The sequence below is a fragment of the Xiphophorus maculatus genome, chromosome 8 (genome assembly GCF_002775205.1).
Source record: "Xiphophorus maculatus strain JP 163 A chromosome 8, X_maculatus-5.0-male, whole genome shotgun sequence".
Lineage (NCBI taxonomy): Eukaryota > Metazoa > Chordata > Actinopteri > Cyprinodontiformes > Poeciliidae > Xiphophorus > Xiphophorus maculatus.
In genome coordinates, this window is record NC_036450.1 from 15,283,349 (window position 1) to 15,306,526 (window position 23,178).

The 23,178-nt window shown below is 37.2% G+C and overlaps 2 protein-coding genes across 4 annotated transcripts; one reads left to right on the forward strand and one right to left on the reverse strand.

The window, feature by feature from the left end:
- Positions 1–8,949, reverse strand: coq4 (coenzyme Q4). The gene is made up of 7 exons (XM_023338819.1): positions 8,773–8,949; positions 7,398–7,550; positions 6,311–6,407; positions 5,608–5,710; positions 5,337–5,466; positions 5,087–5,180; positions 1–3,421 (listed from the first exon to the last, which is right to left on the reverse strand). Exons 1-7 carry the CDS (start codon positions 8,846–8,848, stop codon positions 3,232–3,234), a joined length of 843 nt encoding a protein of 280 aa, XP_023194587.1. The 5' UTR covers positions 8,849–8,949; the 3' UTR covers positions 1–3,231.
- Positions 8,950–10,058: 1,109 nt separating this feature from the next.
- Positions 10,059–22,544, forward strand: LOC102233408 (TNF receptor-associated factor 2). Of its 3 annotated transcripts, none has more exons than XM_005803748.2 (11): positions 10,059–10,178; positions 14,568–14,773; positions 15,612–15,690; positions 16,278–16,376; positions 18,175–18,336; positions 18,441–18,515; positions 18,922–18,996; positions 20,170–20,382; positions 20,948–21,251; positions 21,499–21,647; positions 21,744–22,544. In XM_005803748.2, exons 2-11 carry the CDS (start codon positions 14,598–14,600, stop codon positions 21,960–21,962), a joined length of 1,551 nt encoding a protein of 516 aa, XP_005803805.1. In that variant the 5' UTR covers positions 10,059–10,178; positions 14,568–14,597; the 3' UTR covers positions 21,963–22,544. The 3 variants fall into 3 exon arrangements, with proteins under 3 accessions (XP_005803805.1, XP_023194635.1, XP_023194636.1); XM_023338867.1 differs by lacking the exon at positions 10,059–10,178 and adding an exon at positions 10,496–10,617; XM_023338868.1 differs by lacking the exon at positions 10,059–10,178 and having other exon boundaries at positions 14,683–15,043.
- Positions 22,545–23,178: the final 634 nt, after the last annotated feature.

Genomic DNA, 23,178 nt, shown 5'->3' on the forward strand with positions numbered 1-23,178 from the left:
TACATGTCCAAACCATGATTTTATTGTCTTAACGCTTCGACTTTATATCCATATTGTCTGATGAAACAATCTGTAAAATATTTTAACATAAAACTTGTCTAAAATGACATGTTCATGAGAGTGTGTAAAACCTTACTGTTTGTTTATTTTATTGAACAGGGATCATGTACAGAAGCATTAATCTCAAAGGAAAATGTATTTTATACCAGATTTTAGCTCTCAGAGGTATTTTCTATCTTCACTTAGTGACACAAGAACACTGTAAAAAAGAGAACAATACAGAACATATATACTGCAGGTACATTCATGAGATAATATGTTGCCTAATAAAAGTTTAAGTTGAAAAAAAGGAAATATCAAAACATTAAAAATAAATGTTCTGTAACATACAACCTTATATTCCTATAACCCAGTATCAATACAGAAAAAAAACCCTCCACATTCACTAACTTGGACCCCCTAAAGAACATTTTCATCACAAGATACAACTTCATTTCATATATTTGTGTATATTTTATTTCCATTATTATTCTACATGCTCAGTCCTTCATATGATTCATTGAGGCCAGCCTGAGCTGTGCACAGGGGGTGTTAGGAGGAACCAAAAACAGACGTGACTGCTTCCAGGAGACACAATCTGTTTCCATAACAGTAAAACCTGAAGCCTCATGTCAGGCTGGGATAGAGCCATGCTGGTTCAAACAAGGAGTTTATATTAAAGTGTTCCTGGAGAAAACTGTTCTCTGTGATGACACCCTGTATCCTGGTACCCATGTTGACTCTGAAGGGGATTTTCAGTAGGAACTATATATAGAGGCAGACTAAAATATGCTAAGAGGTCGAAAAGCGAAATATGGGAAACTGTTTGTGCTGTGTGTACGCCTACAAAAAGGAGCTGTGATTATAGTTCTTTGGGATTTTTTTCTATGTTCTGCTTAGATTTCTGCAAAACAGTGCACAGACCTGTTTTTAAAGTTTCCCTGGTTGAAATAACATCCTGCTTTGTTCAACTACTCATAGTCAAAACACTCTCTTCCCATTCTGAAGGTGACCAACCTTCAAACACTAAACATACTGTATACTATATTTTGCATATAACTGAATTTTAAAAGTAAGTTTTTATATTCAGTAAATTAGAAAAGTGTTGAAATGTTTAATTCAGTGACTCAGTTTACTAGGTGAAAAACATTAGACTACACACAGACTGATGTTTTAAAGTCTGTTAATTATAATTTCGACTAACAGATAATGACAAAATGACATTTTAAGATCAGAGTCAAATAACACATTTTAAAGGAGAAATGGTAGCTTAATGAAAAGTTTTTCCTTGCTTAACACATGCAAGTGGCTTCGAATTATCTTCACCACATAAGTTAGTCCATTAATTACATGAAATAAAATGGAACTGCAAAGAATATGCAGATATACTTTTAAAAATATACGATGTAAAAAACACTTCTTATCGTAATTACGTTTTCAGAACAATGGGGTCGATATCTGGCAAAAAAAAAAATCCATCTTTAGATACCTTTTAAGAATCTCTGCTTGTTTATTCTCTTATTCTTTCCCCAGGTGTATAAAGTACAACATGTGAAAAACATCCTCATATTATGTTTCCACCTCCGGTCCTTACTCTTGTTCTGGAGTTACATTTTTACATTTAAAACTTTACAATCTAACAAAAATACACATTACAAATCAAGTTTTTAGTGCCACATGTATATATTATATTTTATCATCTCAACTCTAAAAATAATTGTGTTATTAACTAATACGCAAAGTTACTATATTCTTAGAGTCATCACCAATTCTGGATAAACTGTTTATTTTATTTTTTTATTAAAAATGGCTATTGGAGTCATTGCTTTCAATATAATGCAAAACAGATGTTTTCCAAAGGAGATTCTCTATACACATGGAAACAGAACAATTAGATGCCTCTTTCCAATGTCGCCCTTATAGGTAACACTAATTAGGACTTAACCAGTTAATATTAATTTGTACTGATATCTAATAGGACTGGATTATCTTGTTGGCCATTTATAATTTTGTACTCAATACTTATTTCAAAAATTGTAAAAAAAAAAAAAATTTAGTTGATTTCTGTGTATGTGAAGACTTTATATCATTTGCCTCACTTGAAATACTTTTCCAGAAAAAAAAAAAGTTGACTAGTCCCAAAATGTATTTCATCCAGAACATATACAACATTCTAAATATTTAAAGCATTGAAAGCAGTTAGGTTAAAACATGAAACCACACGCTTTTTTGTGTCTTGTTTTGTTTTCCACGGCTATTTACATTTTACATAAAATCATAATTTAGTTGCAAACTCACACTATGTATTACAACAATGACTGCTGGACTATTTGTGCTCTATGTCAAAAGTTCACTTTTAAAAGTTACACATAATCTTTAATATTTCAATCGTCTCTACAAGCTTACTTCTCTGTAATCATATACTTAATGTTGGACAGTGACAAATGCTCTCTATTTTCTGTAGAAATGAAAAACCGATTGGGGGAAGACCAGCTGTATATTAGTATAATTTCTACAGAACTTCTGGGTAAATTAATCGCAGACTTCCTGGACTCTCATTTCCTGGTAATGTGGTTTTACTGCACCTGATCATTATTAGGTATGTGCTATTAGTCAGAACAAAAAGCAGATAATGAAACTTCTGCTCACCATTTTATTTCATGTTGATGGCATTCTTGCTAAAAGTGGTTTTTGTGAGAAGAATGTTTAAAGGTTAAACAGATGCAGCTGCACCAACGCTACTTAAACCACTCGGTTAAAACAGGTTTAATCAGAAGCACTTAAACAGACTGTTGAGAGATGATATCAGGTTCTAGTAAATAAGATTGTGGATAATAATGGCCATTATGTAAATGTGAAAATTATATTTGCTAATAGAACCGTCCATTTTTAGGATCTGAAGTGTAGCTTTGGTATTTCCTGCTCCAAACGAATCACATTCTAAACTGACTGCTGAAGTTCTTGAAGGATGAAGTCACAATAAGAAGGAAATGGAAACTTAAATATGCCACACGTTGAAAACGGAGTCAATGAATGCTTTTTGTGAATAAGATAAATGAGCCAGTCTTTCCCAAAATCAAAATTCCCCCATGTCCTCTGTAGATAATTACATCCCACAAGACAAAAATCCCACACTGCCATTCTTCAAATATTTTTGGTTTGGCTGCTGATCAGTTTATGGCAAGGTTCTTGTTATATTTGCCTCCTCCTCTTGTTTGAGGCACTTAGTGTGAGTGGAGGTGGCTCGATGTTCAGCTCCCGCCTAAGATCCTCCAGGCTCTGCTCCCATCGCCTCTCGTAAAAGATGCTGAGGACGCAGCGGGCCCGCCTGCCGTTCTGCAGGGCCCAGGGGCCCAAAGATGTGAAGAGTGACTGTAAACGACTAAGAGAGGGAGACAGAAGAGTACGGTTAAAGGCCGTTATCACAACCTCTTTATTTCAAGTAAATCAACAAATCCAGATTGGCAAAGACAGGAAATCACAGCGAACGAATGAGGAAATATTTAATGATTAACAGACAAGAGAGACAGTTTATAGTTGAACATTATGTTCTCATATACTCACATGCTGTTGTAACAACAACAAATGAGCCACAATGGTGGCTAGTCTATGAATAACGCCCTGGGGAAACCCTAAACCAATCAAAAACCAGGAAATCATCTAAAACACTCCTATATTTTAGTGGTTATATATTACAGGCTGTTTTTCTGTGTTTAGGTCTTTCAGAATCAATTCAACACTAATTATTATCTTAGCTTTTGTTTAAAAATGGTTGATTGATCGATTACTGGTCACAAATGGCTTTGAAAGTATTTGCATAATCCTTGAGCGTCGTCATAAAATTAACAGTCTGCAGAGTTCAGACATCAATCAAAAAGAAAATCTTGAAACTCAATGTGACTTCTGCAGCTTTGCCAAAGTCAAATGGGCAAAGATTTCAGCCCAGCAAAATAAAACTAATTTAGAAATAGATTTAAATGTTACATGACGCTTTGAAAAATGGCAACTTGTTATTTTTGATGAATATCAACTATAGGAAATGTGTTATCATTTATAAAATGTTACCATTTTATGTCTCCTTTAATATTTTTAAAATAAAGAGGAGGAAAAAATGCTCGCTAGAAAAGGACGGATACATTTTCTTCTATTTCATGGTGACATTTTTGGGAAATTATGTAACATTGTGAAACACTGATAGATCATTTATTATTTTCAGCCAGAGTTATAAGAGCCATTCTGAAAGGTTCAAAGAGCCGCAGGTTGCAGACCCCTGCTCTAGATGTCTAAAACGGACGTAGACTTGGTGGTTCTACAAATTAACGACAGACTAGCTTTAACTCTAAATTAAAAACAAATAAAAATATATGTATTTTATTTTTGTTTCCTTTCCAAATACAGTACAGACCAAAAGTTTGGACACACCTTTTAATTCAATGAGTTTCCTTTATTTTCATGACTATTGACATTGTAGATTCACACTGAAGGCATCAAAACTATGAATAACACATGTGGAAATATGCACTAAACAAAAAATGTAAAACAACTGAAAATACCCCTTATATTCTAGTTTCTTCAAAGTAGCAACCTTTCGCTGTGATTACTGCTTTGCACACACTCTGCATTTTCTCGATGAGCTTCAAGAGGTCGTCACCTGAAATGGTTTTCACTTCATAGATGTGCCCTGTCAGGTTAATAAGTGGGATTTCTTGCCTTATAAATACTCATGAAAATAAAGAAAACCCATTGAATTAGAAGGTGTGTCCAAGCTTTTGGTCTGTACTGTATGTGCTCCATTTTCCTCAGTACATGCACTCAAAATAAAACACATTGGAGTTTGCGACTGTAACATGATGAATGTGAAAAAGTTCAAGGATTTTCATTACTTTTAAGGGACATTAACTTTTCCTCATCAACCTAAAACTTCATCTTTTTGTGGGAACATTCAAGTGCATCGGCACAAGCAGCACTGGTTTAAAATTTAAAAAATTTTACATACATCAATTCATATTTTCTTCAAACAGAGCTAGCTCCTATCTGACATAAGCACCTTGCATTCAGCCGAAGTGGCCCCAGCACGGCTCCCAGGGCGCACATGGGAAGCCCCGTCTGAGCGGCTTCGAACCATTTCACCGCCACCTCACCTGAAACCAAGAAATGTGCAAATTACCAACAGGAAGGGGAGACATCACAAGGGAGTCAGTCAAGAGTGAAGATTTCATAAAGTCTATTTTGGTTTTGAGTGTTTATAGAGAACTGGAACTGCTGCTCTTTTTAGTTCTATATGCACCTTGACTCACCCAGCATGTTAGTGGGCATACCCAGTAAGGTGTGCAACAGGTCATGGACCTCTCTATATCTCAGCATGATGTAAGCTAGCTCCTCGTTGTCCACAAACTTCACCTCCGCTCTAGAGTCAGGCGTCACTTTCTGCAGCCAAGTTGCAAAAAACAAAAAAAAGAGACAGCTCATCCACCAGAAACAGAGATAAGTGGCAACAGGATGAGACTTGTGTTCACAAGTGAAGTCTGGATTTGGATTTGGATTTGTTAAGCATAAGCAAAGACATACATTTTCCTCCAGAAATCTGAGATACTCTCGTCCAAACGACTCATCTGGTAGGGAAGCCATCTTTTCCAGATCGAGTGTAGACAGACGGATTCTTGGCCTTTCTCTGCAGCGTCAGTTTATAACAAAGGATAGACTAAATCAAAATGTATCCACGCAGTGGAAGAATGCTGGTCATTTCACCCCTTCACCAGATTATTATTTTTTTGTTGTTGCAAAGTTTGATCTTTTTTCTACTCTTTTTTTAAAGTTATCTTCTTCTAAAAAATGTTCCTGCTGAAAACACATCAAATTAATAGAAGCGACTACAGCAACTTAAAGTAATTTTCTAAGGTCCAGTGATCATTTTCTGTAAGAATATGTGGCTAATTGACTAAAAGAAATAACTTTCTACCATCTGTTACATTTCTACTAGTTTATATGAGGATCAGAAGAGTAGGAGTGATATATGGCCATCAAAACAACAAAATGCAGTGAAATGATGCTGCTTATTTGAACATTTCAATTCAAAATGTTATCTGTACCCTTTTAAAATATCTAACTACCAGAAGGAATATAACAATAACCAATGATTAAGTGCCTGGTTAAGAAATGGAAGGAGGAAATGGACAGAAAATATAACCTTGAACTAAAAATGCGAGGATACGTTGGAAAAAGGGCGAACTGACCAAAACAATAACATTTAACTTAAACGAGGGCGACTCACGTCAGGATCGTGTAACCCTCGGGGTCATTTTTCATCCGCTCCCTTAGATTTATAAGTGCTAAATGTCCTGTAGTCTCTCCAAGCACAGCAACCATGTCTGTGAAGGCAGCACGGGGATTCAGGGCATCAGTAACACTTTATGACGTTTTTACAGCCTAATTAGACTCAACATCACAAATTTTAAACAGAATGTATACGAATGTTCATAGGTGTAATGTTTAAACCCACAGAGCAGCTCACTGGTTGTAAATACAGCTCTGTTTTGTTCCTCTGTGCCTTTTAGGGAGTTTTTGTTGCATTTGAGCAGCTGCCTCTGAGTCTACCAAAGCATGAGGTAATCTGAGTCATTTCAGTATTGGTTTACAATGTGACTATTCAAACATGTGGAGTTCCTATCACAAGGAAACAGCAAGGTTCAGACACAGAGTACATGCTGCAAGTCAGGATCTTTACAGAAATCTGTGGGCTAAACCTGGTGCTAACTTTCAGCTGACAGGTGTCTCCTCAGCTGTGAGAATTTTTCCATTTTAAGCTACTGAAAGCGAGAAGCTGGGGCGCCATTTCAGCGAAGCTGTTTTTGAATGAGGAAATTAGGATGTGAAATTTATCTACCAAAAACCCAGTCTTGCTAAAACAAAGAATAACTGATTTTAAAGACACTAAGCTGCCGTAATAAATCACAGTGAAAATATTGCATTACAGTATACACTAGAAGAATACATGCAAGGCCCGGAATACCAAGAATAAAGTCTAACTTTAAGGTAATTTTTCAACTAGAAAATTTAAATATGCCCTTTTTAAAGGTTTTATTGGGTTTTGTTTTTGACAGTTTTGCAAACTGTGCTAAGAAATAAAACTGAAGCAACAACAATAAGGAGATAACAACAACAATAAGGAATAACAACAACTAATTTGGAGGAGAGACGAGTTTAAAAAACGTTTGCCACTGATCAAATCACACGGGAGCAGTAGTGTTTTATTAATGGATTCGAAACGCCAAAACAAGGATGGAAAATAAAATGTTTGTTTTCACACAGTCAGTAAATGTGTTGAAACTGCTTGAACTTTTCTTCACGTGGATTTGTACCGTGTCTGTAGGGGTCCTGCAGAGCCGCCACTCCTGATCCGACGGCCAGCAGTGCTTTCTGGAAGGAGGTGGTCTGGATGTGTCCAGGGTACAGCCCATCATAGCTGTAGGTCAGCTCAGCACCACTAGTGAACAGTCGGTGGACGAGCAGAGCTGAGCCAAAGGTGGAACAGTGTTAAGACGCAGGAAGCTAAACATTTCTACTGCAACGGCATGTCAAATGAATGACGACTTTTAATAAATGAACAGCCTTTTTGGGTTTCTTGATGCTAATTTTAGTTTTAACATGGTTTTTTTCCCACAGTGCATGGTGTATTTTGCTGTAGGTCGAGATGCTAGACAGTAAAATATTCAGCTTGCTGCAATCACGCTGCATTTTTGCAGGAAATGTAACATTTTTCTAGTTTATTTACCTTTTCTCTTAAAACTTGTATCTACACTCATGCATCCGATAGAAGTCAATAAGTAAGTAATGAAATAAAGTAGTGTGAAAACTACATAATAATTTCATATTACACATTACAGCCAAGTAGAGTTTGGATGCATTTAAAATGTGTACTTTATTTAACCCGGAGACCACCTGAAATTCCAAATCTCATTTACAACCCCGTCAAAATGACAGCAAATCAAATTAGTGCAAAAAAATACAACAAACATGCAAACATTTCAAACACGTTTGAAATATCAAATGTCACTAATCTACCAGCAACACTAAAATAAGTGCAATTACAAATTCAACAGTATGATCCAAACATCACATCCAAGCACTTCTGTGAAATTCTGATGTTGCATAAAATGTATACTGCAGTGGCAACAGCATTTTAATATAGTAAACATTTCTATTAAGTAAATGAAAAAAAATCCAATTATTTAACTGTGTAAATTAGATGCATAAATAAACTATCAGAAACAATTAATTAAAACTTTAAATCACAAGTTATACCTCATTAGTTTTGTATTCATCCCATTGTTTAACTTGAAATAATTAAGTACGACAATGTTATGTCTACAATTACTACACATATATTAAATTAATTCAACTCTTAAATATATTTGTTTTTGCATCCAAACAATTCACTGTAATTGCAATATTGCAAGTATAATCCATTCTACATTTAATGAAATGTAACTATTTTATGATCAATGTAAGTTATTTGATACATTTATCAACATTTAATTAATACCATAGCTCTCCATTGAACTACTGAACCGGATGCTAAAGCTCCAGCCTCTTGTACCGTTCTGTTTTGACTGCTAGAAGTAAGCAGCTAGGCTAACACGCAGCTAAACAGGCAAGCAAAAAACAATTTAATAACCTACTCGTTGCTTAAAAGGCTTTTGCAATTGAGTAGAGAGCAGCGGTGTAAATCCGTACCTTTGAACCATTTAGATGTTAAATAACTTTGCGTTTGATTGAGCCGTATGAAGGGATTTGACAAGCACTGCCACATTGTTAGCCAAACGTATTGCGCATGCGTCGATGATGCTGCGTCATTAGGGACGGATCTTCTCGACCTGCCGTAGAGTCGGCTCCTCTGTCGGTGTCCATTAGTCGATGCTCAAAATGAGTTGTGTATTACTAAAAATTAATCAAACAATAAGTACCATGACATATTCACACTAAATAAGCTCATAATAAACAAAATATATATTTTGATATATCAAAATATATTTTTTGATATATTTCTTCTTCAAAAAGAAATTTCTGCTTTTTGAAGAAGAAATTTCTTTAAAATAATGGCATGAAAAAGTCCGGTGTTGGGGATTGTTCGTGCATGATTCACCTTGGGTAGTAACTCACCTTCATGATGACAGTGCAGTCTGGACTAAGAAGTATCACTGCATAAAATGTGTATGTACTCAATATAAATGATGCGTCCACGGAACATTATTAGAGCCGCTGGTGTATATATATATATATATATATTATTGATTAATAAAAAATGTCATCTACTTATTTTTTTTAATCACATATGTGAACTCATATTAAATTTATAAAATCTAGATGTATTTATTGTGCAGTCATAGTAATGTTTAATGACAAAGGTGAAACTAATTACATTTGCTCAGCTAAATTTACTTGAGCAATCTTTTACTAAACTGTTGTTTTTACTTTTATTTCAGTATATCAATTTAAAGTAGCTATTGCTACTCTTATTTGAGTAAAATGTCCAATATCTCTAAACACCAACTTCAGTCATTGAAGAAGAAGAAGAAGCTTGTTTTAGCCAAAAATGCACCAGACACAAACCTACACCTTATGTTAATGTTTGACTTCTTGCTTATACATTAGCTCTGTTGTCTTTTTCCATTTGGAGGTCAAACAGAGCAGTCACTGCAAGCTGCCTTACTCTGTTTGATGATGAGGGAAAAACTCGGCGTTTCTTCTGAATTATTTTGTATTTATTTGCGTTAATTCTTTTATTTAAAGTACTTGAATTTACATAAAACATTATTTGTCTGTTGTCATTTTTCAAACATGAAACCAGATAAATACTTGTGTACCTTTGCTATTAAATACTCCTTTAATTCTTTCTTGGATTGTTAATTTCTTTACTAGAATTAAATGTGATGTAGTGTTTTTGCTCGAGTACAATTTTGGGAGCCCTGCTACACAACTGCGCCCCCATTTGGTACAATTGTGCAGACAAAAAAACCGCAAGCGGAAGTTGTTGTTGTGCGTTCTTTGAACTGCGCACAGACTGAACTAGGAGTGTTCGGCTTTTTCTCCGTTCGTGAATAGTTTCGGTTTCCGTCCAACCTAACGTCCAAGACTCCGAGGTTAGTTGACTAAAATTGATATACACTTGCTCTCTTAAACGAGTAAGTTAGCAGTTAGCAAGCTGGCGAGTAACTTAGAAATGAACTGTATCAATAATCCACTTAATTTTGCGCTGAGGTGAACTACACGCGTTGTTGTTCCTCGTGGCAAAATTAAGTGTTAAAAAGCAGCACGGGTTCTTCCTTAAACACACACACACACACACACACACACACACACACACACACACACACACACACACACACACACACAAAATAAAGTATACGACTAGAAATTATTTGCGAAAAATAAAAGCGCTAGAGCTCAGAAGAGAATGGCCAGGGTATATATATACCCTTGAGAAATGTTTATATAGTGAACTGACGTCATTCTGGGTGTGACTAGATTGTACAAATACTACCCTCAAAGTTCAGGCTGTAAGGATTGACAGTGTTTTCGGTGAGTAGAAATCCTGTTCAGTTTCCTTAGAACTGAGATCGTTACTGACGTGGAGACGATATTGAGCAATATCGTAGTAGAAGTGAGATCAGCGACAGATGGTGCATTTCTGGGCAGTAACAAAGTTAACAAAGTTGTTACTGCTGCTGATTTTGTGTTTGTTACTTACAATTTGGCAAAGAAGCTGAACTTAGCTTTGTGTATAGATTTGCAGACTTTTTTTTTTTTACATTTTACCTTTATTTAAAGATTGTTTATATATATTTTTTTGCGGAGTTACTACTCATTGCTTTTTTTACTTAATGATTTCTAAAAAATCATATTAGTTATGATTCATTTCTAACAATGTTCACGTTAGAAATGAACATCGTCTTGACTTGACTAAATTTGGCAAGAATAGTCAAGTCAAGACGATGTTCATTTCTAAATTTGCTGAGAAATCTACAAGGCATGCAACAGTCATGGCTGCAGAGCCGTGCCTTTATGACTGACTGCATATCAAAGGTCATTTTCATATTGGCTCTTTGTTAGTGTATGAATTGTATGACTGTCTGAAATCGAACATGAAATGTTTTTTTTTTCTGTCTCCGACTTTAAGAAAGAGACTATAGTTAGTGATCCAAACTTAGCATCAGGGAATCTATAATTGCTACCTTCAAAATGTATGTTGATACACAAAGTAACCATAGCAGTATCTGCCAAACACATCACACCTAGTTACTGTGTTTATTTGAAAAGTTTTGTACGAGTCATGCAGGTTTTTTCCTTTTCTTTCTTTGCTGTATTTGTTTTTAAAGTTGGACTAGTTTGACTGAACTAGCTGAAACTCCAGTGTTGTGTCAGAGTTTCATGACGGAGAAATATCAGTCATTTCACCAGAACAGCTCTGAGAAAACTTCACAGAATTTCACCAGTTTAGACTTCCAGTTAAGCATAGTACCAGACCTCAGGCCATAGATGGGTTTCTGCAGAGAGGTGTTAAGAATTAACCCAGCCATTTAAGTCATAGCTTGGATGTGTAGAAAATCTCCCGACTCAACATTATACTGTCTAATTCAGCGTTCAGCCTCCTTGATTTCATCCTGGGGGAAGTGTTGTTAGATATGGAGTGATGGACAGAAGTCATATGAAATACAATTTATTTATTTACTGTATTGACTCAAAGTTAAGAAATGTTTTCATGCAGTCCAGCTGAAACCGTCTGGAGTTTAAAAATGGTTTTCTGGTTTACTGGCGTGGTGTTTTTGCGTGTGTGGTTTCTTTTTTTTTTATTGGTATTTATTTCATTTCCCCACACAGAAGTTTTTCAGAGGATGTCCTGTCTGTGAGAAAATTGCTGATGTAATGACTATCTTCACAGAAAACAGGATTTGGTTATATTAAATTATAGACTCAGCAACATGTATACTGGTGTAAACCCAGAAAGAACAAATGTAGTTTGTCCATTTATCAAAAATGGAGGGGGAGTCCTTCTAATCATTTTATCTAATTTCCACCAACTTTCAGTTTTCCCCTGTTTTTCTGCTGTAGAAGCGAAAATAGAGACATGCTCCGGCTGTGAAGTATAGACAACATCAGTTATGGAAATCAAAAACATGCCCACTCTTTCACCTCAATGGAATTTTATGAACTAAAATAAGTGATGTTGTGTTGAGAAATTGCTTCAGACTTTTCCAAAAGTAGGCACGTTTACAGGGCAAACAGAAAAAATGTGGCGGAAAATGAGTAATACCTTTGTCTTTATCACCGATGTTAGCTTCAACACCTAATCATAGACCATAGAAATCACTTTAAATTTCAAGTAAAAAACACAAAAAATGTTGTCACGTTCTTATTGTTGGTAATCAGATGGAAGGAAATGACTAAGTTTCCAAGCATTTCCCAACAGGGAAATGCTTGGGTAGGGGGGAAATTCATGATTTAGTTTCTTGTAATTAGCAGGTTACCTGACAATGACTGTGAGGGCATTTCCTCTCTGTCTCTTGCCAGTTCTTTTTTTTTACACAGTCGTCTAGTTTTGACTTTCCATGTGTAATCTACACCAAATAACCAGATGAATTTAGTCATTATTTTAGTTGGTTGAGTCTAACAAAATCCATTAAAGAACGCATTTAATTTAGTCGTTGGGCAAAGACAACGTACAATAAATATCAAGTAGGGTTAAAGATTTTCTAGCTATTCATACGGTGGAAATTTATAATTATTAAACTTTAAATTACAAACCTAAGAATGAACTCGCTTTCCTTTAGTTTTTGGTGCAACAGCAACGTCTTCTAACGTAATACTTATATTCTAAAATCTAAAGGCTTTAAACAAAAAATGTGCTCAAAGTAGTATTGAGAAAATGTGCTTCTTTATAAATAAAATCCGCAGCATCCACTAATATTTACGTGACATTTACGTTACCCCATCACATAAATGCTAGTGGCTCTTACTTAATCCACCAGATGGCAGTAAAGAGAAAACCAGACCACTTGCACCATTAAACGTACACTGTGCAGGCGAGAAATGCATTTCAGAATCCAATTTGGGTTCATGTGTTATAAAATACCGATGCAAATGTGAGCATGGGAGAAAGATGTGCACCGAATAATGAAGTTAAAAATACGACAAGTGATATTTTTGTGGCTAACCAGATAAGTAGCTTAGTAGGGTTAATTTGTGTTGTATTCCTGGGTTATATTTCCAAAAAATCTAATACCAAAATACGATATTAAGTATTTTGCAGCCTTCATGCAGATTACTTGTACTGACAAATAGGTGGCAGTGCAGGTGAGGTTATGAGTAAGGGTTTGCGTAATTATTGTAAGTAAGAATCTGAGCATTACAAAACCACTTTCGAAGTTCGCACAACATTACGAGAATTATTTATATTCCATGCCACAAATTTTGTTACGTGACTTTTAGGATCTCTGTTACATCAGGACTCATGTTGTGTAAAGTTGTTCTGGAGAAACCAGGTCAGCAAGTTTTATTCAACAGTTGAAAAATTATGCTTACATGCATAGTCTTGTATTGTTCAACTGCATAGAAAACAGATTTTTGTGCATTGCTTTCATTGAAAAAGTTAGTTTGGAAAAAACAAAACATGGGATACAACACGTAAATAGGAATAAGAAGAACAGCATGCAGTCATGTTTTTCTTTCTGTACTTAAACCTGCACAGCTTACTGTGATGCAGTAGACGTTTTTGAATATAATTTGAAAAAGCTGAAACCTGGCCACAGCTGTTTGCAGTGAAACAGAGACGCATGTTTATGATGGTTTTTGCCTGGTGGCTCAGTAGTAAAATGCAGTAATCTGGAATCTGCTAGTTGGTTTTCCCCTCTGTAACCATCTGTTCTGCCTTGATAGATCCAATAACACAATTAGGAAACAGCACAAGATCAGAAAGTCCAACTGTACCAGAACCAAGACATTCACTTTAAAACCAGAAGAAAGAGTTTCTGACAACTTTAGTAGTTTGTATTTCATTTTCAAGTTGGACAACACATAAACTTTTTGACTACCATTTTGTATTGGTATCAACGCATCCCATGTCTCACGCAAACAAAATATTTCACTGGAATTTCATGAGCATAACTGTAGAAGTAGATGATGGCTGGTTTTCAAATTTTATACAAAATAAAATTGAAAAAGAATGGTGAGCATTTATATTTTAATTTCCTTCAGTTCATATTTTATAGAGTGAAGTTTTGTAGGAAACTTAGTGAAACTTTGCTGGTGTCATGATGTAGGGAAAATTTTCTTTAGTACGAACAGGGAAGCTAATCAGTTGATGGTGGCTAGCCTGACCTTTGTGTCGGTCTGTAAACTCCCAATAAAATCCACTGCAGTTTGTGGTTGTAAGCTGAGAAATGTGGAACATTTTCGGCGGTTTGAATATATTTGCAAGTCAAAGCACACATTGGGAGTGTTGACCTCTGTTTTCTGCTGCTTTTCTTCCACAGTTTGGTGCATCATCAGTTTCATGGAGAACGATGGCTCGCATCTCTTTGGACTCTCAAAACTCTTTACCAGGAATTCCTTTGAGTGTGCTGTCTGTGCCCATGGAGAATAAGTACAAATGTCAGCAGTGTCTCCAGGTCCTGAGGAAACCTGTCCAGGCTCAGTGTGGCCACCGCTTCTGTGTGCACTGCTTCAAGCTGCTCACCAGGTAGACCGAAGGTCCTTAGACCACCCACCGGTTTATGACGTGTGACCTCCTCCTCCCCCAACACTCTGCCGGCTTAATGCTTCCCCTTATTAGTGGATATGCCTCAGCACCGTCCCGCGTTCTTGTCTCTGCTCCAGCCTGGATTTGCTTTTTTGCACCCAGCGTTGTTTTCTTAATGCTGACTCATTTCTCATATGGTTGGACTAAATCTGATGAATCACGAGGATCTGGTCATGCTGACACATTTCGGCTTTGCTGACTCCTTCCAAGGTGTTTCTTTTTTCTTTTTTTTTTAATCTACCCATTTCTTTCCTTCTCACCCATTCAACAGTTGTTTCTAAACACATCAGCGCTGATAATAATACTCTACTTCGTCATGTTATGTTTAATGATCCACAGAAGTGTCATTGAACATAAAGAAAAGATGACATGTCGGTGAAAATGACTCAACTTTACCACACATAGCATTGCTAATTAAGTCAAGCAGTTAAACTATGATTCATTGGTGTAATCCTGAAAGCTTATATCTGCTAAAAAGCTTGTGAAATTTTAGTTTTGCAATGCTTCTGGTGTCAAAGTACAGCAGTGTGGCAAGTTGATCACATGACATCCCCTTATGAACTAATGTGTGTCCAGGTTCCAGGCGTCTGAATGTGGCTAATATTTGGTTTTTAGCTTCAAAAACCAAATGCATTCAGTGTGCTTCCACTCTACATCCCTTCTATATAACTTCTGTTGATCTACTTGAACTGTGATCTGTGTTGGTGAGGAGATGATGGGGGAGCAGGTCTTAGTTGCTGCTTAAACAGGCAAATCACAATCCCTTTGTTTTTATTAGCGCTGGTCCAAAGCCTTGTGAAGCCTGCCGCCAAGAGGAGATCTATGAGGAGCCCATGTCCATCCTGAACAGTAATGAGGTGAGATTCCAGAGAGGAGTAAGACGACTGTAAAAGTGCTTTCGGTCACTTGTTATGCTGTTCCAGCCACGTATTTTAATTGATTTTATTGATAGACCAAAACACAAGTAGTCCATGATGTGAGATAGCCACAAAAAGACACACAGTTTTCAAAAAAGATCTTAAAACTGTGGATAAGATTTGTATTCCACCACCTTTTACTTTGATATTTCTAAGATCCAGTGCAACTAACTGCCTGCCTGAACACAGTAACTCTGAATACTAATAAATGTTGTACTTTCAGATTTCTGGCTTTCAAATATTTGAAAAAGATGTTTCATTTTCCTTCTACTTGCATTGTTTTGTATTGATCATTCACATGAAGTGCATTGCAGTTTGTTTTGTAACGTGAAGAAAGGGTTGTGAATACTTTTGGAAAGCTTTGTGCTACTCATTTAAACCAAAGGTGATTGTTTGACCACACAGTCTGAAGGGAGTTTCCACAACCACACAATGAAGTGCACTGTGTGTTCTTGTCAATATAATTACTGTCTTTATGTCCACTGAACGCTTTGTTGTTGCCCCCCACCCCTCTCCCTGTCCACCAGGCATTTCCAGACAACGCAGCCGGGCGAGAAATAGCGAGTCTGCCTGCCAGGTGTTTGAACCAGGGCTGCAGCTGGACTGGATCTATAAAAGAGTACGAGGTGAGGTGTTAAACTGAACCGCTCTTGTCTCGCTTGGACCTCATGTTAAGCCTTATGTCGCGCTAAGGGGTCAGGTTACCCCAGGTTAACTTGTGGACTGCGCTATTCATGTCACTATGACCTGAACTAGCTATCCTTGGTGCATGTTTTTCTCAATAAGCTCACTATGACCTCTATGTCATGCATGTTGCTTCAATTCATGCGCTGCAGAAACAGGAAGTGAAACTAAACATGCAGGCTGGAAAGTCCCTTACGTGTTATTCACAAACAACTCATTGGAAAGTACCAGAAGAAAGGCCATCTGATATAAGGGAGGAGAAATAGACCATGGAGGATTTACTGACTGTAAATCTGCCCTATGTAGGGAGACTATCGAGAACTAAGATTAAAGTTTGATGGTGTGGAAATACGAGGGTTAGAAAAGTCCCGGTAAATTATGTAAACAATATTTTATGTTGCTGATTACCAACTTGTCTGCAGTTTGTTTGTGTTGTAAATATGTTTGCCAGGATGTAGTTAGTGGGTTGGATTATGAAGGAGATGCTAGATGGACGTCATATTTATATAAGGGGAGTTTACCAGACACTGCAGTCACATTGAACTCTAATCCCTGACGATACAGTGGAGATGTGCTGCTACGTTTTAAAATGTTGTGTTGGGAGGATATATATTTGGTCACAACATTTTGCATGCTGTGCAAAATAAAATGTCAGCGTGTCGGTGAGACGTCCTCTCCGAAGAAGCATAGGCAGATCAAAATGTGCCGTTGGTTGTTCGTTGTTGGAAAGGATTGCCAGGTGCAACACCCAAATATGTGTCAATGACAGCCGCTTAGTCACCGTCGGCTGAGAAGCAGACGGCTCTCCCAGCGGCTTTCCGCACCCGGCCGAGAAGGCAGTGCTGCTTTGGAAAAAGATGCTAATTGTGGCTAACCCGTTCTTCGAGTGGTGAAGTGTGGGCAGATTTCTCACAAGACACCACTTCAAGATGACTCATTTTCACTTTGGCTTTTGGATTTATGGGTGGTGAGTTTTAAAATGACTATTCAAATCGAAAAACATGCAACATACCTGACTGTTTCGCTGAGCCGCTCACGCGTGGATGTCCCCATTCATTAGGAGAAAGGACTTCCTGTTAAACCTCTTCCTCCAAACAAGCTCCGCCCCTTCCTTTGTCGCAGTTTTTAAGTGTAGTTATGCCGCCAAATGACTTGCAGATTTGAATCATTTTGAAAAAAAACAACTTGTTTCTGTGTTGCCGTTTTCGTTTCCCTTTTTATATTTCTTCACTTCTCAACATGTTTGTATTTACATAATACAGGCATGTATTATATAAATAACTGACTTCTTTATAACTTTTGTTAAAAGTAAGTTTTTTGAAAAGGCCTTTATATAGTTTCATGTTTCACAATAAAAGATTAGCATTTCTTTTTTATATATAAATCACTCTTTTCTTTTTCTGTTTTTCTTTTGAGTTCTCAACAAAAGAAAAATGTCTGCTTAAAAGAAGCAAAAGTAAAACAGGTTTTTAATCTTGTTTGAAATACCAACACACCCTGTACCACACCTGTTAAGTTAAGAGTATAATTTGTTTTAATGCATTTTCAGTGACTTATAAAAGATGAGTGTTCCTTTTTTATTTTCAAATCTTATGAGGTTTAGTTGTCGTAAATTGGACATACTCGCCACAATGCTCGTCTGGCAGTCGTGAACTGAAAGATAATGAAACAAATGGCAGACATATTTACCTTGTGTGAGAACTGCTTATAACATCAAATCACCGTCTTCTACCTCTTCAGGCTCAACATGAAGGCCGCTGTGAATACGAACGGGTGCAGTGCGAGGCCTGCCAGGCCTCCATCCTCCTCAAGGACAAGGACAGACACAACGAGAGAGAATGCGAGGCGAGAACGCTCAACTGCAAATACTGCAAAGTTACATTCAATTTTAAGGACATTAAGGTGAGAAATGTGTGGAGTTCTGAGCATTAAAAGCAGTTTCCTGGTATTGTGTTTGCAAACATGAGCACGGATGATAACGTTCTGATTTATGAAAACATTTTCAGGCCCACGATGAGATCTGTCTCAAGTTTCCCTTACAATGTAAAGATTGCGGCAAGAAGAAGATCCCCAGAGAAAAGGTTAGAGCTGTTCTGCTTAGAAGTTTTTATTTTTATGTTCCAAGTTTTTTTGTTTTTCATTTAATCTATGCTTAAGAAAGGAATGAGATTAGAAATTAGAAATAGACCACTCAGCCCATATCATGAATGTATGCAAATGTCTGAAAGGAATATCATATCTAAACATGTGATTTTAATAGAAATTAACATGCACAGCACTATTTACCATTGATAATGGCCATTTTAACAGAATTAAAAGATACTTGGGTTTCTGAATAGTGAAACTGACTCATCTCAAACTGATAATTCCCCTGTTTGACCTGTTAGTTTCCTTCTGACTGAGTCTCATGTCGTTGGCTTTTACTTTTATTCCTGCGCTGACTCCACGCTAACTCTTCACTTTCCCTTTTGCCTGCTCTCTCTTCAGTTCAGTGACCACATCAAATCCTGTGTCAAGTCGAAGAGCGCCTGTCCATTCAGCGAAGTGGGCTGTAAAACTGTGGTATGTGCAACAAACTACAAACTCCGTTATGTTAAACTTTAACATCAAATGCTGTTGTAGCTTAATGCAACTGATGAAAAGGCTTGGAAGCTCTGTTGAATCCATGTCTAAATAAAACATGATTCATCTCCACTCAAAAGTATAAAGAATAAATATATCAATTATTCTGACAATTAATCAGATTAAAAATGGTCACATTCAGCAGATTTTTCATTAAACTGCTTAAGCTTATTTAATAAGTATTAGAAGAAAATGCAAATAAACAAATATTTCAATTCGTTTTTTCCTCCAATAACAGTATTCCTTTAGTGAATGCTTGATCATTTGTAGCAAACAATGCATCTGCAGCTAAAGAATACTTCTGACATCAGCATGTGAAAAATTTATTATAATTGCAAAATGTATTTATTGTTTGTACAGTTTTGGCTTAATTACTGCTCTGAGAGTTTTGTTCTTTCAGTAAATGTCATGTTTTTTTTCCAGTCTGTCTACTCCAGTTAGCAATTATTCGATTACTAATTAAGTTGACAATTATTTCAGTAATCGATAAATCTGATTAACTGTTTCAGACATGTAAGTTTTACATCTTATGGTTGAAATTAATTGATAAGCAGACACATCAGCTGTCTGCTGTCAGTGGCAATTATATTTTCTCACGTCCAAACATGACTAATGAGTTCACATAAAACGCTCCAATGAATGTTCGAAATAGTTCTGCCTGTTTACATGCACTTCACACCAGATTAGTTGGAGGTGTGTGCAGTTCAGAAGAAGTTCTTTGACCAACGTTCAGCCACATTTTTGTAATACCTGAGAGTCTTCAGATGCTTCTCATACCTGCTGTCAAAGTCTGGAATATTTTTCATCAAAACCGATGAGAACAATTTGGGGGTTTTTTTTACATCTCTGTTCATTAAATAATTGAAAACTGTCCCTTATGGGTGCGGCGCGGCGCTGCCTCATGGCGAAGGCGTGACCCTTGCATCGAGGGTGAAGCGGCAGTCACAGGTTCAGGTCTCAACCTGATGACCTTTGCCTCATGTATGGGCATAAAACATGATTTGCTGACGTTGTAGACATCAGTTTAGTTTGTTGTTCTTTTAGACAGAGTTTTAAAAGCATTTTCTGTCTGCTGAAATAAATCTTAATATTCCTCCTTCTTCTTGTTCTTAGATAGAGAACGGGAAGCTGAGCGACCATGAGCACAGCAGCACCATGGAGCATCTGCGTCTGCTGCTGCCGATGGTGCTGACGATGACCCATCCGCGAAGTGAGGCCCTCGGATCCGGGGAGCTGCAGGAGGACTCGGGTCTGGGTCTGTACAGAGCTCCTGAGGAGGGAGACGGAGCTGCAGCCGCCGCACAGCCTGTAGACCTGGAAAAAAAAGTGAGCCTCTCTTCCAAACTTTATGGCTTCTACTAATGGACGCAAATGAAGGCAGGCGGTTACATTTACCAAATAAAAAACACATTAAATCAAGTTCTACACTTCCTATTTTAGGGAAGTTGTAGAAATTTTTCATTAAATGACAAAGAATGCTGCATAGATTGATTTTGACTTTCTTCAATCTGAAAAGTTTACATTCATACTTTTTTATTTGGTGGAACTGCCCTTTAGACTACAGGTATAATTTCCTAAGCTGTAGCTAAAATCTATTTTAGCCCATTCACTCTAAAACATGGACTTGTTCTTAAGCCTCTTTGAAACTATTTTGATTCTTTGCTGAGGATCACAGTCCTGCAAACTTCTCATTTTCTCAGAATGCAACAGTAAAGAATCTTTTTGTAATGGGAATCCTCTTTGACTTAGAAGAAGTTAAGTTTGATTTAAACCTAACTTCTTATAAGTTAAGGAGCTTAGATTTTCAATAAGGAGCCAGTTATTTTCAACTGTATTACATTTCGGCTGTATTTACAGGGATTATATAATGACTGTTGTTATTTTCCAACAGGTAATTGCTTTAGAAAACATTGTGTGTGTCCTGAACCGGGAAGTGGAGCGCAGTTCACTCACCCTGGAGGCTTTCGCCCACCAGCATCGACTAGACCAGGAGAAAATTGAAAACCTGTCGAACAGAGTGCGGCAGCTCGAGCGAACGGTGACCATGAGAGACCTGCAGCTGTCGGAGACCGAGCAGCTGGTGCGCGAGCTTCAGAACTGCACCTACGACGGGATATTCGTCTGGAAAATCAACGACTTCTCTCGGCGCAGGCAGGACGCCGTGGCCGGCCGAACGCCTGCCATGTTCTCACCCGGTAAGACGAGAGACGGGATCGCTGGGATGGATTCTGACCTCATAGAAAGATTTTTGTGATTGTGGGGAAAAAAGAGCACGTGGTTGGTGTGATGTTTTTTTTTTTTTTTGGCTTGCAAGATTGGGGAGATTCCACATCTCTATGATGATGTTTATTTTCAGGGAGGGAACCAAACTGAGTCTGATGACATTTCAGGATTTTGTCTTTTGTTCTAATTCCTTTTTTTTCCCCCTCTCTCTCTTTACAGCATTTTACTCCAGCAAATACGGCTACAAAATGTGTCTCAGGCTTTATCTGAACGGCGACGGGACCGGACGGGGCACGCACCTCTCCCTGTTCTTTGTGGTCATGAAGGGAAAGTGCGACGCTCTGCTAAAGTGGCCCTTCAGTCAAAAGGTGCCGTAGATTAAGAATCATTTTTCCCATCGGTGTTAATCGTCCTCCTTATGAAAACAGAAGCTGATTTTCTCCTCCTTCCTTCCCTCCGCCCAGGTGACTCTGATGCTCCTGGATCAGAACAACAGGGAGCACATCATCGACGCTTTCCGACCCGACATCTCCTCCACCTCCTTCCAGCGGCCGATCAGCGAGATGAACATCGCCAGCGGCTGCCCGCTCTTCTGTCCGCTGGCTAAGCTGGCCGGCAAGAGCCCATATCTGAGAGATGATACGATATTTATCAAAGCAATCGTAGACCTCACAGGCTTGTGATGTGCACTGTGGAAGATGCACTGAAATTCATGGAAATATTCCTCAGAAAATAATATTTGCCTATATAATTAGCCTAATATTGCTCCATATCTATATATATATATATACATGCTAATAATATATGAATAATAATGGTTGATAAACAATAATAATAAACTATAGATACAAATAAAAAAATATATTGTATTATTATAATAAAAGTCAGACAACATGTAACTGACTGTAGCATATTATAAAATATCTTTTATATGTTTTATTATAAAATTATAGTGATAATAGTGCTTTTATTGAAAATTAATGCATAGCTTTCAAACGATTTGTGAGAAAAGTTGAACTTTTCTCTAGAATAAAAATGGCAAGATAAATGAAAATTGTACAAATGATAAAACTTAACATTACATATAGAAATGAAAGCTATGACTTTCTTTAAAGGGGTATTTTAATGAAAAACACTATCACAATACCTCAGGATGTAAATTGAGTTCTGCAACTTCATTTGCTAAAATGGGTTTTGTTTGTTTTAAGTTAAAAAAAGCATTTTAGGCTGAAATGTTTGTTAAACCACTTTGGGAGATTTACCGTATTTTCCGCACTATAAGGCGCACCACATTATAAGACACACCTTCAATGAATGGCCTATTTTAAAACTTTTTTCATATATAAGGCGCACCGCATTACAAGGCGCATAGAATAGACGCTACAGTAGAGGCTGGGGTTACGTTATGCATCCATTAGATGGAACTGCGCTAAAGGGAATGTCAACAAAATAGTCAGATAGGTGGGCGTGCCGTGGTGGCGGAGGGGTTAGCGCGACCCACATTCAGAGGCAACGTAGCCTCGACGCGGCTGTCGCGGGTTCGACTCCCGGACCCGACGACGTTTACCACATGTCTTCTCTGCCTTTCCTGTCAGCCTACTTTGAAAAAAGGGACACTAGAGCCCACAAAAAGACCCCGTGCGGGGCGATAAAAAAAAAACATTTAAAAAAAAAAAAAAATAGTCATATAGGTCAGTCAAACTTTTTTAATAAATTACAAACCAGCGTTCTGAAAACTCTGTTCATTCCCAAAATGAATAAACAGCTGTTTGATTATTTTCCCCGAGGTAAAGTAAGTGACGTGGTATTTTCGTGACACAGTTTATCTTTTAACAACAGCAAGGTATAACATTTAGTGGAGGGGAACGTTTCCTCGATTCAATAAACACGTAAAAAACA